Here is a 12,487-nt window from a genome sequence, read left to right on the forward strand (position 1 = left end):
GACAACACTTGGGAGATATATAATTTTTATCAAACCGCTTTCACCTTGAAACAATGCGTCACATTAGTTTAGAAGTCTACTGCCGTGCAGATAGCCGCCCTTCTGAGTGGAAACACTGAAAGCAAATATTTGCACAGCCCACGAAAGGCAAATATTTTGATGGGTAAACACTCTCTGCTACGTTTTGTTTACACTGGAAGAGTGCTAAAAAAAAAAATCACCGTATCTCTATCATGCAATCTGAGCGTCTGCCTGATATCTGCTAATGGTCATTACCCTCCACACCAGCACAATCCCTACCAGTTCACTTCCTCCTCTCTGGGATCCATCAATGTCGCCGCCACACTAACAGCCATCACGCTAACCGCTGCTAGCTTTAAAGCCACAGGCACCATACCGGCTGGGTGAATCACACTCACCCATACAGCAATAATGAAGCATTCATTTCAGGGTGCATTACAAACCCTCGAAGCACGGCAAACATGCGCACGCGGAAGAAGCACGATGAACCGATGTGAGCCGTGCCACGGTGGACCATCTGCTCCGACACAAGACAGACACGTGTTGCAGGATGGCTCGTAGAGGGCTGCAGACACAAACAATCATGCTCCGCTACACCACGACATGACACTAAGTGTCACCTTAGTGTCAAACATCTTGTGTCTTAAACCAAGGGAAAGTTTGCCTTTTTTCTATGTTATCTTCATTTGTTTTAAAGGGAATTTAAATTCAGAATAATCAATCAAGAAGTTTCAGGAAAACCACAGGTGTAAGGAGTGAGCTCTGACCCAAAGCTGGAAGAAAAGCAAAATGATCTCAGTGTGAGGCCGTCTCCAAGAACACTTCTGACGTATTCCGCAGCACTCATACGAAACACACTCCCTCGCACACACAGACACATGTATTGTACGGCCGAGCCCACTGAAATCTCACTGATTGATGATGCGGGAAAACGCGGGGCGTCACGTGACGCTGTGACGTCAACTTACCGATCTCATCTGCTGAGTTCCAGTAACGTGCTGCAGCACCTTTTCCAGCTCCTTCTCGATGCGCCCAGCCCAGTGAATCATTCTGGAAAATAAAACGAGACACTTTCAATATTTACCCCTTGACATTATCACCTGACACACGTCATCGCAATCCCATTAATGTCTCCGTCACCGACCGTGATTGAGTCTGTTTCTAACAGACTCCCTCTCCCCCCCACATATATTCGTGTAGCTCTATTTCTGTTGGCCGACTGCCACATCAACCGCCCCACCCACCCCCTTTCCAGATCCCTATCTGGACGTATCCCTGTCCTATCTCTACTAATGTCTGGGTTAGTCATCAGCACCTTCTCTTACCCATCACGTCCTGATATAATATATCTGGTCGGCCCCGGCAGGACTGGCACCCAACGCGCCTGTCTTGGCTCGGCTGGGATCGGCGGCTCTACAATAAAACTGCTCAGGTCTGACAGAAGTGCACCCTAAGCAAGAGCTGATCTCCATTAGACGGAGCCAAGTTTGGAATTAAGAGATCAAACGGCTGGAGCTCATCACTGTATATCTCACAGCAAGCAACAAATGACTTAATGGATCAAGATTTTCACTAGATCATTTCAAAGCAGCAGCAAGAGTCCAACCTGCCAACCCGGATACGTGCTGAACAATCCATGTTCCAACTAGAAATTCTCCCTGGAAAAAAAAAAAAAAAAAAAAGGCAAAAACATTTTGAAAGCTCTGTCAACAATCAGATAAATAAATTCTGTCATGTGTTCGCTAGCCAGCCACCGATTCTGTGCCAACCTTTTCCTTCCAGCAGCCTGGAGATAGCTAATCACTAGCATCAACAGCACAACACAACACGCTCGTTTGTCTTTTAATATGATGACGGAGACAAATGTCATCTTTAAATGTCAGATTTGCTCAGAAGACAAGGGGGAAGACAGATTTATTAAATTGCACAAATCTGCCAAGCGGTGACAGCGTTCGCCATAATCACCAAGCCGGAGCGGGGCCTCATCAGGAGAGCAGCGGCAGAGCAAACACGAGTGTGTGCGCCTCGCCCCGAGTTTGTGAGGACAAGATTAGGAGAAGGCAACAGGGCCTCCGAAAGGAGCGCGGAAGGAGAGAAGCGGTGGAGAGGCCGCGGACTATGAAAAGGTCACCTCAATATGAAATGAAAACAAGTTTACAGTGAGAACAGAGCCGAGCAGTGATACTAACAGAGAGGGACAATACCTCTGTCCCCAAGCCAGGCAGACTTCTTATGCAACTCCTTTAGTCTGCGTGCAGCGCGCACACGCACACACGTGTCAGCATTTATTCAGCCTTTTTGACAGAATGGCTGCAAAAAGGCCCCGCATTGTACAGATGTGTGAGCGCACATCAAGCATCACAACACTGGCCCAGTTAATAAGTCAGGATACGTTTGACTTGAGAGTGATCGATATCTGATTCCTGCAAAAATGAATATAAGAAGAAGTGTAAAGACAAAACGTCCCTGTTCAGTTCACAAAGCTGGAATTTATTTAAGTAAATATCAAAAGATATTATCCAGATAATAAAAAAGACACTAAGTTCAAAACTCACATATATTCATGCTCATTGCGCTGGCTCTTTCAATTCCAAGACATATCTTAAATGGTAAAAACTCATCCATTATCCACCTCTCTACCAGCTCCATAGGCACACGTGCACCTATTAGCCAGGCCCTACCTCCACCCTGATGTTTCCAGGACGATTCATTTCCACTCCATTAAACACGTCCAGTGTAATTAGTAACATTCGTATACATGCAGACTGATATCCATAATCCACTGACTTGCTTCCCATCAGATCACACGAAGCTGACCTAACAACATCTGAAAGCACCACTGACTCGAGATTCGTGTTAGACTGATCGCAAATCAAAGTACGTCTCAGTCCTAAAATTGCAGAATCCCCCGATTCAACAACTACAGAGATATCAGGACACAGTTGTTTGGTAAATTACACACACCACTGAGGCCTCGTGGTCGATGAATGCTTCGGAGATCTTCTGTATTATGAAAACTGTGATCTTCCCTCAAAATACTGAAGTTGTCACGGTGCGCTACATGAAAGCAGACCAGGGCTCTCTGTAGTCTAATCCAGTATTAAAACTTTGCCATTTGCCTCCAGTGTTTTTGATGTTTTTTTCCCCCCCCTTGCATTATGATTTAACTTAGCCGAGCATCATGAAAAGCAGAAAATGCGATGAAATGAGTTCGGATGGAAGACCTATGTGTGCCAGCCCCGTACCGTCACTATGCTCAATCTGCCGCAATGGATCTCATCATTCGGAGTGCCACGCTCAAATATCTATTAGGGCCGAAGGTGGACTGTGTTTGCGTGCGCGGAAATAACATTTTGGGGGAAATTGCAGATGATATGTTACCTTCCCGGAGAATATTTTGCTTTCCCCGAAAATACTGACAAAATGGCCATTTAGTTTCCAGTTATCAGAAAAGGAATTTCGCCACATCATTTAGAAACGGGGAAATAACTTCCACATGTACACTATTTTTTTTACCCCTCTGCCACACGGACAATGTTGCACACATAGACAACGATACAGTGCAATGACCATATACACATTCTGCCTCATTTTAGGTAGCAAAGTGCAGAAAATATACAGTGCTGTCAAAATGGACTATAGAGGACATCGTGCCCTTCCTTATAGACACACTCTCAAACCTGTGTGTGTCTGGACTAAACAAACAATAGACTCCTACCACAGCTCCCTCTAACACTCCAATTAACTGGCAAACACCACAGCGATGGAAATGACCCAAAACCCAGTTTATAAATCCCAAGAGCACATATATGACCTACAGACACTTTATATTATTTTTATCTGCTTAAACAAGGACGCTGATAGACTTCTGGGGTAACAAGTAATGAGATTGCCTCTTTATTATACTGGCAAATATAATCCAATTACAAGTGGATGTAGTTAAAGGGCAAGGTGGGGGAGACATTCCTCACAGCTGACCAGGAGTATAGATTTTTAGATAGCTGCTCAAACGTAATTCGTGTCATTTTGTTCACAAAGTAACCCAGGTGCAAGATAAATTACGTGCGATAGTTTTCCATGTAGAGAGCTTGAGTCATCAAATTAATAGTCCATCTCATTGCAGTTTTAAGTCAGGCCACAGTCATTTAAAGCACTGTCCCTTTGAAAGTCACCTTGGCTATTAAAGTAACAAAGCCCCGAGATTTTAAAGAGATCTCTGGGTGGATGCATCACGGAGGAATCATTTAGATTCTCGTCATTTCCGTGGAGCTCTCTGATTAATCATCACTACAGGGTGCAGACCGGGTTCACCTCAGAACCTCGGGTCAGGATTATTATAAACAGCGATACTCCATAGACTTGAGAATAACTGTTGCACTCAGGTTTCTCATGGGTTTATTATTTAAGGCAGAAAAACAAATCTGAAAATATAATCTTAAATGAAGCAATCGCCTATTCATATATAGAGAGATATATTTGATTTTGTCGTTGTTATTTTCATATTTGTTTCCTCGGCCTTTTATTGAAAAGCTCTCTCGACGCACAGGTGGCAAATTGTTGCAGAAAACATAACGTTCCTGTTGCCTTTGTGCGTCCTTCAAGGCGAAATTGTGTCACTGTTTGCAGAGATGGAATTACGCTTTACATTTTAAGTACCACTGCCAAACATTTCGCAGCAGGTGCACGCTAGGAAAAGTCCCAATAATAGTTTTCTTGCTCTTCTCACAGCTGGATGCTTTGCTACTTTCCGTGCCCGCGGTCACACGGATAAAGCGCAACGGTGACGGTGGCCTGGAGGGCGTCTAAATTTGTACTGTAACATTTCCAGATTCGGTTTCTGAGACAACAATTATCCAGTTAAAAACACCAGCGTGACCTGCGGTGGCACCGATATGATTACTTCCACGGTGCGTGTGCAGAGGAAGAGTTTTTAGGAGAGTGCCATGCCTAAATGGGATATTATCCCCCATGCAGTGACAGGAAAGCAACACATCGACTATTATTATTATTATTATTATTATATCTGTACTCCCAAATCATGTATTGCTTGGATCCCACTGTGACACATGTGCCAGCTCCCTGTAGCCTCTTAGGCAAACTGAATAAGACTTTGGGTTTCCAACGCCAGTGCCTACAACAAAAACAACAACATAAGCTGTGTGAGACAGAAATTCATAACGGAGCATCAGAGACGGAGGCTGCGTCTGTGTTTGAACATCAGGGACAGCAGCTCATCTCGTAACAAGGTAAACGGCGCATCATGTGCAGGCTTCTCGGGGCCACCTGTCCTAGTTACGCGCTCCGCACCCCGGTTTATACCCCCCAAACGTTGTAGGGTACTTACGTGTAGTGCTGGGGGAAGAGGTGGGTCCCAGCTGTCGGCGTGGAGACGCATATGATAAGTACAGTTTGGATTGTGAAGAGGCAGAAAAACCCGCACGACTGCGCGCAGATCGCCATTTTCCATTAAATATTCAAGAAACTGGGATAAATAAGAGAAGGACCGGAAGGGCAGCCTCTCTCGCAGCTGAGCTAAGAATAACCGAGCTCCGGAGAAAAGTGTGTGGTGGGAGGTGATGGCTGGCGGGGGCTTCTGGACACTTCAGTCGGCAGTGAAATCTCAATCAGGGGCGCACACGAAGAATTGGCAGCTGAAGACGCGGGAGATGAGGATCAGGAAAGATGCTCTGCCGCTGCTGCTGATGTGCCTGGCTGCCTATTTCCGCACTCACTGTCCTCCCTCCCTCTCCGCCGCCACGCACATTTGCCCCTTTTCTCTCCTACTGTCTCCGATGTAACAACCATACAGAGTAAAGCTCGCCACGACACGGACAGAGCGTTTCCACGCCCGCTTTCAAAATAAAACCATTTATCGTTTTGGGGGCAGCAGCCTACACCTCATTCACGTGAGCAGATGTGAGAAAGCCACTGTGTTGTATTCTGGGAGAAATGTATTCAGGTTAGATCAGTGCTCACAAAAGGAATATTGTTATGAGGTCACATATTTTTTTGCACGAACTTATTTTAAGGGGGAGACCTGGTGCGTAACCTGTAACCTAATCTCATTTTTACGCACAGCTTTGACACGAGGGTCACGTTTTTTTTGAATTTTATTTTATCCGTCAAATGGCTCAACTTCCGGCATTCATATTTCGTCTATCCGTGACTCTTGATTCAGCTGTTTAGCTCCATACAAACAGCCCATTCGCGTGCGACAGACGGGGGCGCGCATCAGGCCACCTCCTCTTCCTCATCGTGTCCACGCTGAACGCACCGTGCTCTCCCCAAACTCAGGATTAGGAGGGGAAAAAAACGAGGCTTTATTTTGCTAATTAGAAGCATAAGTCTAGAGGGGCGTATTGTATTAACTGGAGTGTAAACAGTCAGCCTTCACCTTAGGGCTGCTCTCCAACTACGTTTGTTCTACTTCATCTGGTTCAGTGGATGAACATTTAAATGAATGCACGGGAAATTAATAACCCCGTTTTGGAGATACCTACCTACACATTGCTCCATGTTGTCATCTGATATTTAAACAGGAATCAAATGTTTTCCTCATAAAAAGAAGCCTCTGAATAATCATAAGCGGGTACACGGGGTTGATTTTAGTGGAGCGCGTTCTCCTCTGGACATAAGTCAGATACTGTTCGTTTTAATGGTAAACAAGGAGGAGAGATGCACTGAAACCTCAGAGTAAATCTAATTCACCGTGAAGTTACCCCCCCAGAGAAGTGACTATCTCCCTCTATCAGCTGTGCATGTGCGTATGTATGTGTCATTGTGTGTGCGCCCGTACCTGTCTTATTACCTTTTCCTGCACTGATGTTTGTATTCTAATCTTGCCATTTCAACTGGAGGGCATAGTAGGAGTGATACATTTTCACCTAAACAAAACACACATTTCGGGTTGGTTCCAGCACACACACACACACACACACACACACACACACACACTGACAGCATATAGCTTTTTACATAATGGGTATGTCAGTTTTGTATTTGTTGTCAATGTTGGAATCAGGCAGAAAACACAAAATGCGATTACATGTACTCGTGGCTTCAGGTGTTGTTCACATTTTTCCAGTTGTCTCCGAGTCAAAGCACAGGTTCAAGACACTCTGTCCCCCTCGGCTGCTCCTCGGGGAGTCTTACATCTCTCAGCTCATTTGCTGGCCACTGAGAGACAGCCGGTCTTGTGGCTGTGTTGTCCTTGGCTCAGTCGGTCGGCAGGGGACACGCAGGTGCTCTGCTACAGAAAGCCACACAGCAGTCGGCAGGGTTGCTGCACAGCGTTTCTGTCTCCTCGCTGACAGAGAGAACGGGGCGGTTTTGGTAGAAAGGACACACTGCGGGGCACGGACCTCAGCAGGGGAGGAAAAACCCACCTGATAGCGGGGATGAAGAGCTACAGCAGCAGTCCCCTGCTTATGTACATAGATGTCTCGGAATCACTCGGTCGAAACAAATATCTGGGCTCGTTCCTCAGGAAATGAAAAAATAAAGGCCTGTGCGTTTTCTCCCAGTCCTTGAGATATATTGAAGAAGCGACTCCCTCTCATCTACACCTCCAAACAAATCTACGGCAGGCAAGGAGGAGACAGTTGGTTTGATTTATTATTATTCCCCGTGCCGGGAACAATAACCCAAATTGATGGCTCGTTTTACACATTAGTTTACTGTGGCGTACTTCCGATCATGACATTAACGGTAACAACAAACAGATGCATGTAGAGTGGTGTAGGCTGGCTGAGTCACACTAAGCGTTTCTGCTGACTCACAGACACACCTTCCATTCAAACATATATTAGATAAAAACCTATCTCCATTTACTTGGCTCACGGAGCCAGGAGGAAGGAAAAAGAATGAAATTTTAATTTTGACTTGGTGAACACTATGTAGTTTTCTCTCAGTCAAAGAGCTGTTGAGAGAAGGGAGGGATTTTTAAATCTGTACAAACAGTACGTCTCTCTCTGGATGTGCTGCATTTGCTGGGACCAAGAGAATGATGCCCACACGTGTATTTTAAATGCAAATTCAGTTTAATTTGCCTGTATTCGTGTGATAGCGACTGTGAGACGAAGAGTGGCAGATAAAAGAGGTGATAGTCACCCTGGGGCTTTAGATCTCGTTGAACACGGCGCAATGCTTATAGAGAATCCACTCTTTATTATAGCTGATCGATCAGGCCAGCGAAGGGATCCGCTCAGTGAAAACACACAGATCAATGACCTCAAGCTCTGCTGATCCTTCAAATGGTGAGAAAGGCAGACGTGAGGCAGGTCTCCCCTACATGGGGTCTCTCTCTCTCTCATTGGCTGTGCAGTTTCTCACAAAGAGATTGAGCTGCCAATCTGTTATTGATCCAGAGAGTAGAGCAGAAGGAGACAGGCCTCACTGATCTGCATTGAACTCCAGCTTCTTTTCTGGGGACTGCTCACCCAGACAGAGGCCAAGTAGCTTGGAGTAGAATTAATCATTCCTTGTTTCCCTGTCTCCGGGCCTCGGGGAAGTCACCAGTAAAAGGCGCGCCCCACACATCCAGACACATACAGGCTGGACACATCTTTCTCTCTCTCTCCCTAACCTCCTCCATCTCCTTCCGTGGCCCCTATGGTAATGTTCTGCTGCGCTGGACAGAAAAAGTGAGGCTTCACCCTCTGTGAAACATAGTCTGGTCAGCCTGCTGAATGTTAAGATTTTATATTTCTGATTACAGAAGGATTGCACGTCGCATTTACAGCAGATAATAGAGTCAGTTGCCCATGAGACGCTCTCTGTAAACTTCAATGATCCTCTCAAGTGCTCTCCGTAAAAACAGGGGCATGATATACTGTCACTCATTTACCACGCACTTTCTTTGAGGTCTTTTTGGGGTTTTTTTTTAAACCACAGCAGAGAAGAGTCAGTGTACCTTCGTCCCCTTTTGGAATATATTGAAGAGATCAGCAGTGATTCCAGCAGTCAAGGTTGTCTTTCCCGCGTGTCCTTTCCAGTTCTCTCCCTGCTCACCTCACAGCTTATCCTCCCATCTAGCTTCACCCTCTCGCCAGATCACAAAGATTAGGAATAAAAAACACACAGAATTTAGTTTAAATAAACATCTCTGTTTAACCGCATCCCTTGTGAATTGCTCTGTAGTGTGGCTACTTCCTACAAGATCTAAATGCTCAGCTAAAATCAATAAGAAAATCCCTCATTCAGACCACAGTGCTGTGAAACACAAACATACCCAGAGATGTTGAGCCGCAAGGCACTCTGGGACATTCATGCTCAAATGTCAGAGCGTTTCATCTTGATGGTGATGACTCACTCCCCTCGCTCCTAGTCTGCATGAAAGAACAAAAGCACCAATTAATGACCCAACCTCCTCACGTGCAACAGTAGGAAAACAACCACTACACTAAATGTTACAGCAGGGCGCACAAGCAGTGCCATGTTAAAAATACTAATATTTATGAGAGAAATGTACACATTTAAGGCTATATTTTTATCAGCCCCCAAGGAATCTACCACATAGGCAAGCAGTTGCATGTGAAAACAGAGCAAGACTCAGCACTCATTGACATGCTCTACTAGAGGCCTAATGGCCCCTGGGTAATGGCCTCTTTGGTCTTCGGGAAATCCTCCCTCATGCATACATCAAAGCTGGGATTGAGAAGGATAGAGAGTGGAAATAGAAGGGAGGAAAGAGACATCAGTGCCACCCAGGGAGCACAGAGGGTGTAACAAACGAAAGAAAAGCTCGTCGTGACATTTTTGGACAGGTCAATCCGGTATGTTTTAGACTTGCAACATGACACACTAAACTACACAGGCATTCTTCAAATACGGTCATTTCTGTAAATGTGTCAGTGATGCAGTCTCAGATACTTATTCTTGGGATATTAACTGAAATATATTTCCGGATATTTTAGAGACTTAGTTTAGACCATGTAATTGTATGACCATGAAGCTGGCCACATGTCAGCTCCATCCTCAGTCCCCTATCCATTTCTCGCTTCAGTCCATTTGCACTTCTCTAATTTTTCTGTCTCTCTCTGTTTTTCCTCTCACTTTGCTGACACGCAGTATCCCAGAGTTGTCAGCCAGCTGCTATAACACGAGACCTGTAGCCCATCGTCTCCCACAACAACCCCCCACCCGCCTCTCCCCTCACTGTCCATGAACCATCTGCTTAGTCTGCATATTGCAGATCTGTCAATGCTATCTAATTATAATTCACACAAAAGTGTCCATTGTGACCCTGACTGTGTTTGCAAAAGTTCTGTCTGGCCCTTTATAGTTGGATACGCAGAAGGCACCTGTCTGTAAGTGGCCATGAGCTGTACATATGCATACAATATATGCATTTACCAATGTGTAAGCTGTGACCTCTACATGTCCCCACAGCACTAAGTGGTGCATGTGAATCCTGCCCCTATGCAGTGAATTTCAACCCACCTCCATCGGCTTTGGTTCACCCTCCTCGAGAGACTCATAAAGCCTCTGTTAAATGTTTTTGAAGCTCATAGCTGTCTTGCTGTTTAAAAAAATTGATTTAAGTATTTGAATTGGATTGATTTTAAGTGAAAATTAAGCTACACCAAGCCGCTCTACAGTGACGTGCCACCACCAAATTGGTCTTCAATGTATTGTCAGTGAATGGCCTACAAGGCGTCACCATATACAGCAGCATTACACAGTGTCAGCACTGAGGCGGCAAAACCAACAGGCCTGTGGCGCCTTCAGTGGGTTTGATAAGGCGAGCGGGTGGTCCCGTCTGAACGTGGTCTACTCCTCTTCTCTTGTCACTGTGGAGTGAGAAGTGCACAGTCGCTTGCCCGCCCTGCCGTCACTTTAAAGCGCATCTTAATTGGCATTAAAACTGGTGATAAGGGCTTAATGAAGGAATTAATAGATAACACACATTCTGAAGCTTATTCTCCACAGCCACACTCTGACAGACGCATAAACACACACAGCTGTACTCAAACGGGCAGATTTTACAACCGAAGACAGAGTGAGAATTCATGGGGAAATAGGTGGCCTGCAGCGAGAGGCAGGGCCGAGACAGAAAGCCCGTAATACATCACATCAGCTTGCGCGACAACGTCTAACCTTCTCAGGTTGTACAGCTGGAGCGGAGGATTGAATGGGACTGTATGTGCTGCCACCACACTGTTTAATAGGTTTCTAAGTTAATTACTTTCCAAGGTAAACACTTCATGAAACTGGGTTTAACTGTACGAGTATAGTCTCTACTGTACTATCAATCAAATCCCATTCAGTTGGTTTATTTCTTCATCAATAATTTATTTTATGTGGCCAAGTAGAAGATGTGGATCGGCGCCCTATACCACAGCATTTACGGAATAAGTAGGGAGCAAGTGTCTGCTCCTGGATGGGTTTAAATGCAAATACACACTCCTCTACAACACCATAAACAGGGATGAAAAGATTGATAAATTATGAAATGGAAAGTAATGACACTCATGAACAATCAATCAATAGATTGTAGAAAAATTGGTGATAGTAATTAGTTATAGCACCATGTTCTAGCTGCTCCAGTTGAAGATGCATATCTTTTAATACATGGGTTGGATAAAACTAGCAGCTTGGGGCTTCACTGTTTCTGCTTCAATTTAAAATAGTCCACATTTGTTGCTCGTGTACACAGTCTGTAATAAGGATTTCTTAGCTAGTCTATATCACAAATGTTTTGACATATTAACACAGACCAGTATGTTTTTTGACCCACTCAGCTGTGATATGTTGTCTGTTAAGATGTTGCTAACCCGTTAGCTTTTGGATGTTAGCGCCATTAGTTTGTACTTACTATACAAGCTGAGAGCTGTATTACCGCCTCAAGGCTGAAATCTGAGTGTCCTTCCACTCTCCAGGACTGTGTAATGATTCTTACATCACCACAGACGATCATTCCCACAATTATTTGACTACACAGTATTTGTTTGATAATTTTAGACTCGATTAAGTGTAGGCAGCTACTGACGGACACTACTTGGATTTGATTGGTTAGCTGTTCTTTGCGATTTGTCCAATCAGGATTCACGTAGGTGAGACGTTCCGGAACTCGAATAAAAGAGGGTATGCATTGACGTCACTGGGGCCACGCCCCTCTAAATGGCAAAAACAAAGTGGAACGTATCAGTAAATACAGCGAGACCGGGGAAAACTGTGGATTATCAGATCAAATTAGAGACAGTTGGACCGGACAGTGATCCATACGAACCAGTATGGATTTTGATTAGACTCAGTTTCAGTTAGTTTAAGTTAGTTTTAGGTCATTGCAGTTATGATACATGTAGCTAAATAGAAGATGCTAACGCTAAGAGCTTTACTGAGAAGTAACTTTAGTCATACAATACTGCAGCGGCCGTCCGGACGTTAAAAGGATGACGAGGAGTAATTGCAAGTATCCCATTTATTGGTTTATTGTTATTTATTGTTGGAACTGAAATAGTTGCTG

The 12,487-nt window shown here is 44.7% G+C and overlaps 1 protein-coding gene across 4 annotated transcripts in view; it reads right to left on the reverse strand.

The window, feature by feature from the left end:
* cacna2d2a (calcium channel, voltage-dependent, alpha 2/delta subunit 2a) overlaps positions 1–11,998 on the reverse strand; it is a 146,110-nt gene extending 134,112 nt beyond the window's left edge. For 2 of the 4 annotated variants that reach the window (XM_047584224.1, XM_047584222.1), the window contains exons 1-2: positions 5,366–5,976; positions 990–1,071 (exon numbers count right to left, since the gene is read on the reverse strand). In XM_047584224.1, the coding sequence (XP_047440180.1) occupies positions 990–1,071; positions 5,366–5,481 (198 nt within the window). In that variant the 5' untranslated portion in view covers positions 5,482–5,976. Of the gene's footprint in view, positions 1–989; positions 1,072–5,365; positions 5,977–9,250; positions 9,348–11,836 lie in introns of those variants that run through there. The other 2 variants (XM_047584226.1, XM_047584223.1) reach the window with 2 other exon arrangements.
* Positions 11,999–12,487: the final 489 nt, after the last annotated feature.

This window comes from Mugil cephalus, chromosome 4 (assembly GCF_022458985.1).
Source record: "Mugil cephalus isolate CIBA_MC_2020 chromosome 4, CIBA_Mcephalus_1.1, whole genome shotgun sequence".
NCBI classification, from domain to species: Eukaryota; Metazoa; Chordata; class Actinopteri; order Mugiliformes; family Mugilidae; genus Mugil; species Mugil cephalus.